General features: G+C 50.2%; 1 protein-coding gene across 2 annotated transcripts; it reads left to right on the top strand.

The window, feature by feature from the left end:
- The first annotated feature begins 281 nt into the window (after positions 1-281).
- On the top strand, positions 282-13,668 carry HSPB8 (heat shock protein family B (small) member 8). 2 transcript variants are annotated; one of them, XM_080820955.1, is made up of 4 exons: positions 414-540; positions 781-1,157; positions 7,404-7,467; positions 12,661-13,668. In XM_080820955.1, the coding sequence occupies exons 2-4, from the start codon at positions 791-793 to the stop codon at positions 12,818-12,820; spliced, it is 591 nt and encodes a 196-aa protein (XP_080677081.1). In that variant the 5' UTR covers positions 414-540; positions 781-790; the 3' UTR covers positions 12,821-13,668. The 2 variants fall into 2 exon arrangements, with proteins under 2 accessions (XP_080677080.1, XP_080677081.1); XM_080820954.1 differs by having other exon boundaries at positions 282-1,157.
- Positions 13,669-15,713: the final 2,045 nt, after the last annotated feature.

Below are 15,713 nucleotides of genomic sequence, written 5' to 3'. Positions count from 1 at the left end.
CCTGCCTTCAAATCCACTGGGCTCCCATCCCTCTCCTCTAATTCAGCAGGACCCCAAGGGGGGCAAAAGGCAGCAGGCTCTGGAGAAGGTATTCCTGGGGTGACCTGAGCCCTGGCAGGCAGAGGGTTATTTATAGCCTAGCCAGCCTTTGTGAGGAGCGTGGGGAGGCGGCTCCGGGGAGGGAGCAGGGAAGAGGGGGGCGGAGCTGAGCCCAGCGGGGGAGGAGAGTGTCCGGACAGGCTGGCTGGACTAGGACAACAAGGCCCCTCCCCGCCCCCCTGGGAGCCCAGCTGTTCCCTCAGCGGATTCTCAGGGACTGGTTCATCACCTCTGAATACTCCTGTGACAGGAGGCACTGGCAAAACCCGCCCCCCGCCCCAAGCGGCAATAAATAGAAGGCTCTGAGGCCAGGAGAAGCAAGGAGAAGTTTCTAGGCCTGCGTCCCTGGGTTTATTAAGCTCCTGACGCTCCTCCAGACATCTCAGCGGCTCTGGCTGAGAGCCTGGACAGCCTGGGAGGACAGTGACTGGCTGATCTCCGGTGAGGCAGTGCGGAGAGGGGCCCTCTGGAATTCCGCTGGGCCGGCTGGTGGTCGCCTCTGGAGTGCCTTTGGGGGCTGGGACCCCAGCCGGGTAAACCCCCTCTGTCCTTGGCAGTGGATGGTTCAGCATTTTCTGAAACTGAAGAATAAGCTCAGAGGGCCAGACGCCCCCCACATCACCTTGCTGTGTGACCTTGGGCAGGTGGCTCCCTCTCTCTGAGCCTCTGTTTCCCCTCCAGCTCAGCAGCCATGGCTGATGGTCAGATGCCCTTCTCCTGCCACTACCCAAGCCGCCTGCGCCGGGACCCCTTCCGGGACTCGTCCCTCCCCTCGCGCCTGCTGGATGATGACTTTGGCATGGACCCCTTCCCCGACGACCTGACGGCCTCATGGCGCAACTGGGCCCTGCCTCGATTCTCCCCCGGGTGGCCTGGGACCCTGAGGTCAGGCATGGTGCCTCGGGGGCCGACAGCTACAGCCAGGTTTGGGGTACCTGCGGAGGGCAGGAGTCCCCCACCCTTCCCCGGGGAGCCCTGGAAAGTGTGCGTCAACGTGCACAGCTTTAAGCCAGAGGAACTGATGGTGAAGACCAAGGACGGCTACGTGGAGGTGTCTGGTGAGTGAGGGGCAGAAGTGAGAGAGAACCCAGGACAGGGGTGTAGGCCTCGGGCCCAGGAACAGCCAAGAGAATGTCTGTCCTTAGAGGGTGAGCTGTGACAGCAGCGTGTGACACAGGTGACTTCAGGGCTCAGGAATGCAGCCCAGTGAGCCCACAGAAGTTATCTTTATGGAAAAGTGCTCCTGTCCCGGCTTCCAGGAGACACCTCAATCCGACACAGCTGTGGGGGGGGGACCTTTGGGGGGCTGTACCAGTCAGAGTAGAGGCAGGGAAACAGAAACCACAGCATGTGTTTTGACAGAAAAAAAATTCATGTAAAGAATAAGTTAAACAGATAGAGAAGAAATACAAAGACAAGAGCTAGGACTCCGGACACCCCAGGGGCATAGCAGTGTAGAAGGGTGTGCCATGACTGAGCTAATACTCAGCACAGGTTTCAAGAGGAACACCTACCTCCCCTTGTCCCAGAACAGGAAACTGAGGCATGGTAGTCGCAGTAACGATACTAACTGGCAACCCTGGTTAGCGCTTTCTGTCTACCTGGCACCATACTACACACTTTACCTGTAGCAGCTCAGTTAAAACAACGGGGCTGGGGGTGGCTGTTTGTGTCCTCTTTTTAACAGATGAGGAGATGAGGAAACTGAGGCACAGAAAGCTTAAAGTAACTTGCCCATGGCCGCCTGGATTTAAACCAGGCTGTCTTGGGACCTGGGAGGCCAAAAATGATTTGATGGTTTATTGAGCACCTACCAGCTACCAAGACCTGGGCCAAGACTCTTATATTCCTTCTACCAGATAACCCTCACTCACTCCAGCCCTGAGAAGCAGGGCCTGTCTACTCCCATTTTGCAGCTGAGAAGGTTGAGGCCCAAGCAGGACTCATCCAAGGTCACGCCATGAGTCAGCAGCCAGGAGGAAGAGTCTGGGCCTGCCCAGGACTCCAGGCCCAGGGCTTGAGCCACCTCCCAGCCTGGGAGAAAGGAAGAGGAGACAGGAGGCTCAGTCCCCATTAAGCCTGGCAGCAGAGGAACGGCTTCCTCTCTCTTCCCTCGCAATTAACGCTCCATTAAAAAGAGTGTGTTCCTGGCAGGCTCCCAGCCAGAAAATCAATAAAAGCCATTGCAAAGCCAGGCTGGGCAGAAACAAGCTGGGCAGGGCAGGGCGGTGCGTAGGGGTAGTTTCAAAGCCTCACAGGGTGGAATTATAAACATCAGAGGCCAGGGCCGGGTGTGGTGGGCCACGGGACACGCCGGAGCCATGTGTGGATGGAGGGGTTCAGCCGGGCCTTTCCGAGTTGGCTGCAGTTCTGAACCGGGCTCTGCCACGGCCCAGCAGGATGGGCAAATTGTTTATCTTCTCTGATATTTGTTTCCTTATCTGGAAATGGGGATTCCAGTGGCTACGCGGCAGGAAGATGGCTGTGTTATATGAGCTGATGTGTTTCCAGCGTAGACCTGCTGCCTGGGACACAAGGGATCAGTATTCTCATGGCTGTGATGGGGCTGTTATTAAAATGCTGGGCACAGGGGCGCCTGGGTGGCTCAGTGGATTGGGCCTCTGCCTTCGGCTCGGGTCATGATCTCAGGGTCCTGGGATCAAGCCCCACATCGGGCTCTCTGCTCAGTGGGGAGCCTGCTTTCCCCCCTCTCTCTGCCGTCCTCTCTGCCTACTTGTGACCTCTGTCTGTCAAATAAATAAATAAAATTACAAAAAAAAATGCTGGGCACAGCACAAGGCCCCGGGAGACCATATAAATGGTAGATGCTCCCCGAGACCTGGGTTCAAATCCTGGCCCGGCCAGATGGATAAGGACAAGAACCGTCTTCCCACTCAGCTTCCTTATCTGCAGAATGGGGAGCGTAATATCAGCCCTGCAAGTCCATAGGGAACATTAAAAATACACACAGTGTATGATGATAAATGCAGAAAGCCTGTGAGATGGGGTGAGTTAAGAGCTTCTCTGTCCGGCACTCTGTGAATAAGGGAATTATCACCACCACCTCCCCCATCTTTGCTTTAATTAGGATTCCAGAGTCTTCCGCCCCAGGTTAGAGGGTTTCCCATGCCCTGTGGCCCCTCTAGGAGGCCTCTGGGAGGTATTTCCTTCATTCTCCTTTCTAGGTGCTTCTTTTTGACTGGGCTGTGGCAGCTCCAGGCTGAGATCCTGGCTAAGCACCTTACTAATCCAGCTCTGCATGAGGTTTTGAGCGAGTCATGGAGCCTCAGTTTCCATATTTGTAAAACAGGGTTGTTGGGTGCTTCCATAAGGCAGATAAAGCCTTTTAAGTTTATAAAAATGCCTCCCAGGTGTGCACTTAGCAACCTCAGCTTGAGGGAATCCAAATCCCCTCGAGGGCACGTACAGAGACTCTCAGAAAATGGATTTAAGAAATCAGATTGATATCGGGGCTCCATTTAAAATCAGATCCAGTCTCTAATCCTACATCACAGAACGACAGACCTATTCTTCCTCAAGCACCTGCTCTCAATGCCTACGTATGTTGGCTCCCTGGTTCCTCACATGGACTCCCAGGGCAACATGGGTAGGTAGGTTTGTGATACCCACTTGGTAAGTGAGGAAGTTGAGACTCAGGGATAGTAACTCACCTGAGATCTGGCCCTCCCCATCCTCCATGGCACATGTCTGCGATTCAAAGCCAGGCCTGCTTAGACAGTTCTGAGTCAGGATGGCCAGATTTTCTTCTGATTATATGACCTTGAGCAAACCCCACTACATCTTGGGCCTCCGTTTTACTTAGGAGGAGTTGATCTAAATCAGTATTTGTCAAAGGGTACATTTTAAGTTATCAGTAGGTATCTAAGAATGCAGGATAGGTGGTCCAGAATTTTAGAACAAGTCAGAGGAAACAAAATTATAACCAGGTCTCCTCATTGCAGGACTTATCAGAGTTTTGAATTTGCTAGGTTAGTTTGTAGATCTCTGGAGGCAGCCCAGTCTTATCTGACCACATCTGAGTGTCTAATTCCAGGGAAATATTTGGAAAATGCTAGACTAGATGCTTTCCATGATGCCTTATCCACCCCTACTACCCTGCAGCCACCAGCCAAGAAGTGTTCTTTTCATGGGCCACTGGGCCAGGTCCTGGCCAAGAAGGAACTGGAAAACCCAGAGGCCTTATGCCCACCCTCCTTCTCCTTAATCCCAGGGCCTATGAATCCCCTGGAAACAGCACCTTCTTTCTTTAGCTAAGCCAATGGCTTTCCCCAGAGTGCTGATGCCTGCTTCTTGGCACCTACATTTCTCTGAGGCATGCTGGAAAAATAGTAGCTGTGAGGGGCCTCTGGCTTGCCCTGGCCTCTGGATGAGTTCTTTTTTAAAAAAAGAATCATAATTACCTTTTTTCTGTTTACAAAAATAAAATATTTCCATGGTAGAAATGGAGATAGGAAAGCAAAAGAAGAAATTAAAAATCACTCATAATCCTTAAGCTGCCCCAATAAATAGATATTCAAATTATATGCAAATTAAGCTTCAAGATGAGCCTCGGGTAAGCAACATCCATTTTCAACCAGACTCCTCTTTATGGAAATCTTGGAGCTGCGCCTGCTCAGAGATCCTCCCCTCCCTAACCCCAGCACCCTATTTTCAGGGCATGGACAGGCAAGCGTAGCCTTTCAGGAGCAGTCCTTTTTCCAGACATCAAAATAAGCCATAAACCTTCGCCTTCACACATTTTTACAATTTACAAAGCAGTTCTGTGATTCATTCTCATTTGCTCAGCAACCCAATAATTAAGAAGGTGTTGTCACCCCCAGTTTAGAGAAGAATAAACTGAGGCTCAGAGAGGAGTAGGGATGTGCTAGGAAGTGTTAGAGTAGGGACTGAAAGTCCAAAACCTACATCACTTTGCTCCAACACTTCCAAGCTGTGTGACCCTGGGCATATCACTTAACCTCTCTGAACTTCCATTCCCCACCCACAAGTCCCTGTTTTCTAAGGTTATCATGAAAATTAAAGAAGTAGCTATAGCCAGGGGCTGGGGGTGGGTGGCTGACACCACAGAAGCACTATATAGGAGTCTGCTACCACTATTCTTTTGATCTTTGTTTGATCTTTGTTTCTTATTCTCAGGACACCAAGTGTGCAAAAGGGCTGAGTCAGAGGCACTGGCCGGTCCCCAGGGGAAGCAGGCCTCCGGAGGCCCAGGCTCTGGGGAGGGTGTCAGGGAACAGGCAGTGCTCCCCTGGCCACAGGCCTGTGTTAGGGCTGGACAGTTGGTACTCATGGACTTGGCAGGTCCAAATCGACTCTCCCAGCAACAGCACCTTCAGAGCAAAGCATGCTCTGGGTAACCAGACACTCGGGTTTAAAAACAAATTCCTCTCCGTGTACCCCTTTCTGCCCAGCCCGTGAGTGAACGAACGGAGGCAGCCTTTCCTAAGAGCAGTTTAGCTATACACATGGAGCCTCGGAAATTCCAGAACTTAGAATTTAGCCTAAAGAAGTCATCATCCAGATGCGAAGATCCAGCTGTAAGGAAGTTCGGTGCAATGAGGTTCTTTCCAAGGTCAGATACCTGTCTCAGTGCCCAAAAGTCAGGAAGTGGCTAAATGAACTGAAATTTCCCTACAGTGGAACACTGTGCAACAATTAAAAATTCATGTTGTGGGACGGTATTTGGAACAGCATGGAAAAATAATTATCACGTGTTAGCAAGAGATAGCAGTTTTGAGCGTAACATAAAATATGATCCCATTTGTGAAAATACGTGATATTCATCTCTGCTATATAACATTTATGCATGCCTAAGTAACACAGAAAGAAAAGTCTGGAACTTATACCCAAAAATGTGGTTTTGAAAGAAAAGTCTGGAACTTATACCAAAAAATGTGGTTTCCTCGGAGGGTCCCGATCATGTACTTCTTTATTTCCTACATTTTTCCAGGGTATATTTGTATTGCCTTACAATCAGAACAAAGTCATTAATAAAGAAATTGTGAATAATAAGAAGTGCAATTAATAAGGTAATCACCTATAAATTGTCAGTTTTTTAAAAACCTGGGCTGGGAAAAAAAAAATTCCTGCAAGGTTATTTACAGTCTGGATTCCAAAGCTGCTCAGAAGGGTGTCCCTGTGTGCCTGAGGGTTCTTGGCTGGGGAATGTGGCCCCACAGATGAGGAACAAATAAAGATAGGAGCTGGAAAGCTCCACTGGGCACTGATCTGGTTTGTTTAAAGAGAAATTAGAGAGGCGCCTGGTTGGCCCAGTTGGTTAAGCATCTGCCTTGGGCTCAGGTCATGATCCTGGGGTCCAAGGTTTGAGCTGAACATTGGGCTCCCTGCTCAACAGGGAGTCTGCTTCTCCCTCTGCCCCTGCCCTTAGCTTGTGCTTACTCTGTCTCAAATAAATAAACGAAATCTTAAAAAAAAAAAAAAAAAAAGAGAGAGAGAGAGAGAGAAATTAGACGTTCTCCCCCATTTAAAAAAGAAAAAAGAGTGAGGAGCAGCCAAGAGGCTCAGAAGTTGCTATATAAATTGCAAGGCAATAGCCAGTTTGGGCTCACACCTTCCTGTAATCTTATCTTTTTTCTTCCCAAAGAAAGAAGAGTTGCCCTCCCTGCTACCCTGTAGAAGGCGGGGCCGGTGGAATTTCAAATCTGCAGTGTCTAATGTTCTATTTCTTAAGGAGACACCCCCCCCCGCCCCCCACCGCTTTTGGAGACTCAGGGTGTTTTTGTTTTGTTTGTTTGTTTTAGCGGACTGAAGCATTATTTCCAGGCAATTCATCTGTTCTAGGTACAGGTGACGTGGCTCAGCTAATCGCAAGCTGGGACAGGAAGAGGGGTGTGAGACCCCAGCACTAAGGGTAGAGTCAGTGAGAGCTGGTTCAGAGCCCAGGCGAGCCATGCACCTGCTAGGTGACTGTGGACCCAGCACTGGGCTTCATCACTTACACCCCCATAACCCAAGGGGAAGGAAACCTACCTTCAAAGCTAGGAAAGGCTCTGGGCTTTGTAAAGCCCACTGGGCAGCAAGCCAGCCGTCAACACATGACCCCGCTTCTTTCCTACCACCCCTCCTGGGAGGCTAGCCTTCGGGTTTGCCTGTCTGGCCACCTAGGGAGAAGGGGTGAGATTGCTCAGACAACTGGTGTCTCCAGACTGAGCCCTGCGCCAAAGGGTGGGGCAGGGGCTGGGGCAGCAGTTGAACCCAAGCCTGAGGCCTGACCAAGTCCCAGGGACGTAGATGCTTACCCGCGGCATTCCTCTCTATTCTAGGCAAACACGAAGAGAAGCAGCAAGAAGGTGGCATCGTTTCCAAGAACTTCACAAAGAAAATCCAGTAAGTTACCTGGTGGTGTGGGTTCTGGGGTAGGGGTAGAGGAGCGGGTCGCGTCTGGGACCCAAGATCTAGAGCATCTCCCTCTTGGGCATCTCTCTTTCAAGACAAGTCCCAGATCAGGGAATTGAAACCTCACCCCTAAAGTGGAGAAGGTGTCACAGCAAACCCGCCATGGGGTCCCAGAAAGGGGGGTGCGTAAATGAGGTCATCACACCTGCTCAGTGCCCTGTGAGGTGGGCATCAACGAGGCCGCTTTGCAGATGGAGGGTCCGAGAGGCCAAATGACACATCTGTGATGCCATGAAAATTGGGGCACTCGCTGAGCCACGTGGTAGGCCTGGGAAGGATCTCCATCACCATCGAGAGATACCCTCCCCTGGTGCCCAATGCCCAGTAGAATCTTGCGAAGGTTGCTTGCTCTAAGTGTCCTACCACGGGAGAGCAGGTTGCCTTCCCTAGAGCATCCGAGGGAATGAAGCTGGAAGGTGTCCCGACACTGCGGTCTCCTCCCGGGAGGGCTTTGGAGGCTGAGGACGCATGAAGGGCAGGTTTTGCTGAGGGGTGTGGGGAGAGCTGAGCCTGGGGAATCAGGCCAGCAGCAGAAGACCAGCAGGCTGGACCAGCGAATCAAAGCCAGCTGGAGGGAGGGAGCCTACGGCAAGGGGCTGACGGGGGACTCCTCTTCCCAGACACACCCCCTCCCCAGCAGCTCTCTACTACGTATCCACTTCTGGCCCCAGAGTCTTGTCCCCGTCAATGCATTTAATCTTTGCAGCGGGCAGAAGAGACATGACCCTCCTTGTATGATGGGGAAACTAAGTTCCCAGAGGGGAAGCGACCTGCCCAGAGTCCCTACAGTTCGAATTTAGAACAGCCCCAAACCGATCCCAAACCGATCCCTGAACCCTGGGCACAGTGCCCATGCCTGGAGCAAGGGATGCCCTTTCAGCACCTGTAAAAGGGATCAGGCGGCTGTTGATTCCGGAGTCACCAACGGAAACGGAAATGAAATCATGGCACGGCCACCAGTGCACAGTAGGTTCCCATAAGTGGTGTTTGTTGTTACTACTGTTCGTGGCGGTGTTGAGTCTTTACTGCACGCCTAGCCCTGGCCGAAATATCCCGGGTCTGGAAGAGATTCTGCGGTCCTGTCTCTCCCGCCATGTGCCCAGTCCTGCCCCGCCCAGTGCCTCTGGAGTTCTTAGAAGCCCATGGACGCTTCCTGATAAGGCGAACGGCTGTTTTCCTTCCCGCTGGCTGGCTCGCCTGCCATCCCCAAGACCCACACCGCTCCCTGGTGCCGCAGCCAGATGAAATGCTGCTGGGAGGGAGAGAGGAAAAGAAAGAGTGGGGGAGTGCAGGGGAAGCTCATGTTTCTTGGAAGAGACTCAGATAAGGCCTCAGGATGGAGTCCCAGGCGGGACAACGCTGTGGAAGGGACTGAACTGGAAAGAAGTCAGGGGGTTAATCATCTTTATAAAATGTGGATTTCTCCATCTCCGAGGGCTCCGGGAAAGCAGCGTGCTGGGGTGACTTGACCAGACAGAATTGCCTAAAGCCGCTCAAGGCACAGCTGGGGTCCAGCCGCTGAGCAGAGTTACTTGTTAAAATATTAGACTAGCCATTGCCCTGAGCCCCCTAAGCGCCGTCCCTAACCACCCTGCCCAGCCTGACCCTGCCCCCAGGGAGGCCCTCCGCACCTCCCCCACATTCCAGCAACAAGGGGTCCCCAACACCTCCTCCATTACTATGGCACGTATCCATCCATTCTGGTGGGTCATTGTCCCGCTGGGCCAGTCGCTAAGTATTTTGAAACTCCTCTGCATGTAGGGAGGCCTGGTTCCATGATAAAGAAAGTGGGTAACTTGGAACAGGTCCGTGAACTGCCCTGAGCTTCTGTCCCCACATTCCCTCATGGACAGAGCTGTGATGGAGAATGAGAGGATACGTGTAAAGCACTTCGCATGGGATTCAGACTCAGTGTTCAGTCCGTGGGGACTAATATTACTAAAAAACTCGGCCAGTCTGGAGTCACATGAGAGCAGCCAGGACCTCCTGGGACCCCCTGGCTCTGCCCAGACTCTAGACACCAAGGATGGCCCAGGCCCACTCTCAGGAGGCTCCATTACCTCTCCTAGGAAAAGCTCCGGTCATCAGAGGACAGGGAGGCTCCTTCAGCCACACTGAGCCCCTTGGAGATTTCCTCCCAGGCAGGATGCTACAGCTGTTTGCCTTTGCCAAGGCAAGAAAGTTCTTCCCAACACATCCATCCCCATGTGAAAGGCGCCATGTTGACTGATGAGGCAGAGCAGGAGAGGTCTTGGAATTTGCCAATCAGGTTGGGGGCGGGGCAAGACTATAGATGAGACCTTTCCACGCCCAGCTTGGGTGGGCGGATAGGAAGCAGGGGACTCAGGAAATCATCAATAGAAGATGCTCAGAGTCAAAGCAAACTTTAGGTCCTTGTTCCACACCTTCCCAGATATCTGTTCTGCCATTTACTGACATCTGCAGTGTGTCAAGAGCCATGTGAAGAGGGGTTAGTCTTAATATTATTTCAGCCCTAAAAGAATCCTATGAAGCAGTATTATTAAGCCCATCTTCTGCATGAGAAAACTAAAGCTCAAAGGGATTCTGAAATTCCACAAAGGGCACACAGCTAGTAATGAGCCATATCTGGGATTTGAACGCTGGTCTCCCCACCTTCAAAGCCCATGGCCTTCCTACCTGATTAGGAGAGACCAGACTGCAGTCATTCACGGACCATTTTCAACTACTTTTTGCCTTATGTGCTTAGGTTCCCATATTATTATTTGCTTAAGATTTATTTTCTTTTGGATCAGGTCACTTTTGCAAAAGTTAAATTCCTACTAAAATCTTCACTGAAGAGGACAATCATAAAACAACTCCAGTGAAAGAAAAATGCGGTTGAATAAGTAGCACTGTCTGCCTAAGGGTCCAAGCCTTAGATCACCTCTCTCTCTCTCTCCATTAAAAACAGAAAACAGCAAGGGATAGAGGCTAAGGGAGTTAACACTTAGCTGAGACCTTCCTTTGGATGAAATGGAAGGACTGAAAGAGAATGGAAGAGGAATAATTTTCACACCATGGGGGTTCAATGTACAGGTCACCTGGTGAGAAACCTTGAACAAGTCTGTTCCCGCCTCTGGGCCTCAGTTTCCCCAGGTATAATATGAGAGCATTGTCCTGAACAAAAGAGGAGGTTCTTTTGGGTTCTGACCTTTTTGGCTTGGTGATACCACAACTTGGGCTAAAATATACACAGCCATCAAGGTGCCCACTTGAACAGTCGGTGGCTGTAGTAACGATACAGAGGCTAACACTTATTGAGCACTTACTGTATGCCAGGCACTGATAATTACATCATTGTCCCAAGTAATTCTAGCCAAGTAATTCCCAAGAAGTAGAAACCATTACCCCACTTTTCCTATAAGGAGGTAGGTTCAGCGAGGCCAGCTCACTAGCCTGAGGTCATACGTCAGGAAGAAGCAGAATTCGAACTCAGGTCTTCCTGCCTGCAAAGGCCGTGCTCTGAATCACAGGGGCCCTGCCCCATCGCACCAGGTGCGCTATGGGTTAGCAGGCAAATAGTTAAACAGAGTTGGCCTGTCCCCAGCAGTGGGAGGGAGGTCCAGACTTTTGGCCTCCTCTGTGCTTTAGAAGTTTGACTTGGCCTCTGCCCAAGTTCCCTCTTTCTCTTCCCTCCTTCCCAGAGGGCCCCTTGTTAATCTCTGTGGCTCTGATTTAGCAGGAGTCTCCTGGGTCCGATGCCGTTCATGTGGCTACATGTTGCTACTCACAGCAGAGACTCCCCACCCCCTCCAGGAAGGACCCTGCCCTGGCCAGGAATGGGTCTGCCTGCTGGCCTGGTTCTTTCATCAAAACCTCTGCACTTCTAAAGGCAGGACCGTCCTGGACCAGGGGAAAGGTCTACGCTGATCAACCCTCCCGGTTTCCCTTTTGGCTCAAAAGTCTGGTGCTAGGGGAGGCAACAGAGCATCGTGATCATCTGCTCTGAGTTTGGAGGCTAAGATTCCAATTCCATTCCCATCTGCTTCTTTCCTGCAGTGTGATCTTGGGCAAGTCACTTCACCTCTCTGGCCTCAGTTTTCTTGTCTGGACATGGGGACAGTAACAGAATTTGCCTGGTGGGATTATTGTTAACAACTAAAGCAGATGATAACTAGGTGAACTATCTGGCATGTAGAAAGTGCTCAGAAGGTCATAGTTTTCATAATCTTTATAAATAATGGCATCCCAGTGAGACCACGAACATGTTCTCACCATTCCGGTAATTAGTCGAAGAAACCATGTCCCAGATTGTCTCTTTCACCCAAAACCATCAAAAATCATTAAAAAAACACACGCAAAACCCCCCCAAAAACAACAACAACAACAAAAAAAACCTTCAAAACTGGAACCAGAGTTGGATTCAGAAATCCCTTTGAGGCTAACTGAGCCTGTCACTTGATGTCCCCAAGTCTCTGCTAAGTGTTCTGTGCAATGGGCATATTAATTCCTACCTATGAACCACTCTGGGCTCTTTATAAAGTTCTAGCCAGGTCATTTCCTATAAATGTGTTTTGGGAACCAAGCAGTTAGGACCTATCAAGAGAGATACTTCAGCTGTGGCCCAAATCAAGGTTCATTCTAACCATGGGAGAGAATGTTGCCACATGGCCAGCCTGTTCCCGCAGTAATTCACCAGTAGTGCATTCTGTAGTAAAGCACTTTCAGCAAGCACATGGCAAATGGAAACGTGTTACCTGCTGTGAGTTCACACCTTACTGTGTTCTATACCGGATCGTGGGGGTCCAATGTGGGTGGACACCTCAACCAAAGACCAAAGGTCTGGGCCACAGAGATCTTGTAAGTTACTGTTGGAACACCATGTTACCATTTGCAAAGCCTGTTCAGACTCTCACCTCCCTTCAAATACTATACACGTTTTATATTGCTATCTCCATTTGCAGATGAGGGCATAAAATCAGAGCAACTGAATGACCTTCCCAAGACCGCACAGCTAGAGAGGGGTCAAGTCGGGATTCAAACCCAGCATTGTATGCCCTCGGAGCCTAAATTCGTATCAAAGCTGTTTTCTTCCAAATGCACGAAAGTTTGCATACGCTACGTGAAACATAATACATGAGTGATACCTTGTGCTTCTCCTAGGCTTCCGGCAGAGGTGGATCCTGTGACAGTCTTTGCCTCGCTTTCCCCAGAGGGCCTGCTGATCATCGAAGCGCCCCAGGTCCCCCCTTACTCAACATTTGGAGAGAGCAGTTTCAACAACGAGCTTCCCCAAGACAGCCGGGAAGTTACCTGTTCCTGAGACCCCAGTCTTGGCCCGTCTTTTCCCCTCGCCATCCCCAGGGCTTCCTTGATTCCAGAGTACATGACTTTAGCTGAATTCATAGATTTAGTGTAACTAAAATGTTGGGGGTGGGGGTGGACTGACCACAGACTCCCTGGCTAGGGTAATAGTAGGCGTTTCCACAGGATGGAGCATTTGGCAGGTCATGCTCAGTTGCCTGAGGCCAAAATGCTGGGAGATTTTCTTTACCTTTTTTCTCATGATGAAAATGTTGCACATTCTGTAGTTGCAAAACAGGTAGGAGGGGACATGACATTTCACACTGTATTTTCCCTTGCAGCGAATGCAAAGGTTGCTTCTCTCTGGGGACCTCCCTGTCACCCAGATTCCTGTTCTGGGTTCCGACTTTCCATGCCTGCCTTATGGTTTGCTGGATGGAGCCCATTAGCTCACTCTACTGTGTTTCTGCAGCACTGGCCTACGAAGGGGGGTAGCTAGGTCTTACCTCCCTGTATGGGATTTATCCAACAGCCACCTGAAAACAGTGCCTTCTGCTCCTCAGCCAAGCATTTATATAGCATGTTCCCAAACTGGCACTCCCCGGGGACTCTGGAAGCCCATTTATTCTCTGGCTAAATCACCCCCCCCCCCTTTCTTGTGCCTCCTATGTCCAATTTGGGATTTTTACAGAGGGGGCTGTCTCCAAACAGCTCCACCAGGAACCAAGCAAAGGCCAGACAGACTGGCAGGCAGGCTAGTGGTGTTATGTATATGAGTGGGACTTGTGTGTCATTGTTATTTGAATTGTGCTGTTGTTTAGGGGCTAATGACAGTAAATAATAATAATAAAAGAGCTGATGTTCTTAGCCTTGTGTGCTTCTTTTATGGGGAATGCTAAACTCTATACCTTTTAGAGATATGAAATGAATTAGGAATGCTTGTAGCTACAAATAATGATACACAACAAATCCTGGTTTAAATGACATAAACGGGGCACCTGGGTGGCTCAGTGGGTTAAAGCCTCTGCCTTCTGCTCAGGTCATGATCCCAGGGTCCTGGGATCAGGGAGCCTGCTTCCTCCTCTCTCTCTGCCTGCCTCTCTGCCTACTTGTGATCTGTCTGTCAAATAGATAAATAAAATCTTTTTAAAAAATGACATAAACATCTATTGTCTAACTTTTTAAGAAATTTAGAGATGAGTGATTTCAGAGTAATTTTTTTTTCAGTTCATATGCCACTTAAGAGCCCAAAGATCTTTTTCCTCTGCCATCTCTGACAAAGTCTACAAGATTTGTCCTCATGTTTGCAAAATGGCTGCAGCAGCTCCAATCACCTCATCTTCATATGACAATGTACCCGAAGGGAAGGCAGGGATAAAAAAAGTCTTCTCATCTGGCTTTCCCTTTTATCAGTGAGCAAGATCTTTTCCAGAAGCTCTCAGAAGACTTCCCCTTTTATCTCATTGAGCAAAAGGGGGCCACATGCTCTACCCCTACAGCCAATCTCAGTTAATTCCCATGACACCCTAAGCAGACATTCATTTTACAATGAAGAAGCTGATGCTAAGTGGCGAGTCACAGCATAACAGCAGAACATGAACCTGGACATTTGCTTTTGGAAGAGTTCATGAAGGGCTTATAGGCTGCAAAGCCATCTTCAAGGGCATCTCTAAATCCCCAAATGGCCACAGAAGTCAGTGACTATTTCCTAAACACCTACTTGCTGGGTCCTGTACTAGAAGCCAAGGATATAGTGAACAACCAGCCACAATTCCTGCTCATATGAGCTCCCAGACCCTTAACAGGAAAAGGCAGATAAAAGCAGGCCTGTCCCTCACTCAGGGGCTTCCATGTACCAGACACCACGCGAGGCTGTCATGTGTCGGCTCAGTTCCATTGCTCTGCAATTCTCGGCGGTATGTTCAACTCTCATCTCCACCTGACAGATAAGGAAACTGAGGCACAGAAGGGTTAAGGGCACTGCCCCAAATCCCACACCTGGTAAGCAAGGGGCCCATGCAATCTGACTCCAGACTTAATTTGAAATAGGACCTTGTTTTGCCTTTCTCTCAACAAAGAAAACATAGGCGTGGCTTCAGCGAGTCCATTCACCTTGTGGGAAGGAAAGAGATGGAATTTCAAGCTGGGGCTTTACAGGGGGGTGGGGGGTGGGATGGCGGCTTATCAGAAAGAAGGTGCTCTGGTCAGACTTGAAGATGGACAGGGTTGTAGCACTTGAGTAAGTAGGGGGGCGGGTGGGGTAGGGGCCTCACCAGAAGAAGAAAACACAGGAGCCCAGGTGAAAGGTGGATCCCTTTTAAAATCCTTTTATGGTTCCCCATTGTCCATTGTCAGAAGGATTGAGTGCAAGCTTCTTGGCATACTTGAAAGGCATTGTGGGATCTGTCCTTGGGCTGTCTCTCTCCACCCGACTTTAACCCCCCATGTTCACCCTCCAGCCCCACCTAACTTCCCCTCTGTTCCTCCAACCAGACAAGTCCTCTCTTGCTACCAGAACTTTGGATACGCTGTTCTCTCTCTCCACAATTACTCTCTGACCCTCCTCACTGGCTCTTTGTTTAGGGTCTCAGCTCAGACTGCCACGAGGATAGCCAGAGCCCCCTCTCACCTACCCTTGTCCCCGCACAGCATGCCATGCAACAACTTGGGTCTCTGTGCAGCAGCAGAAATCATAACATAAAATCATAAAAACCCAAACTGACCTTGACTGCTCTGCTTTCCAGGGTGGGAGGAGGAATCATTCGAGTCAAGGGGGAAAATCCCTGCTCATTTGATGTTTGTCCAACAAAATATTTATGCGGCCCCCACCAGGTGTGACGCATTGTGCTGGGTATTGGAACCCGTGTCTTTACACTGTGAGGGTCTGCTGAGAGAGAGGGAAACAAAGCTAT

This window comes from Martes martes (assembly GCF_963455335.1).
Source record: "Martes martes genome assembly, chromosome: 13".
In the NCBI taxonomy this organism is placed as follows: Eukaryota; Metazoa; Chordata; class Mammalia; order Carnivora; family Mustelidae; genus Martes; species Martes martes.
Note: the sequence above shows the minus strand (reverse complement) of the source record. Positions and strands in the feature narration are given on the sequence as shown.

Excerpts from the sequence above, each read along its gene's own strand:
- HSPB8 (XM_080820954.1), top strand. The coding sequence starts at position 791 with ATGGCTGATGGTCAGATGCCCTTCTCCTGCCACTACCCAAGCCGCCTG. Across the intron at positions 1,158-7,403 it reads CGGCTACGTGGAGGTGTCTG|GCAAACACGAAGAGAAGCAG; the intron begins GTGAGTGAGGGG and ends TCTCTATTCTAG. Across the intron at positions 7,468-12,660 it reads AACTTCACAAAGAAAATCCA|GCTTCCGGCAGAGGTGGATC; the intron begins GTAAGTTACCTG and ends TGCTTCTCCTAG.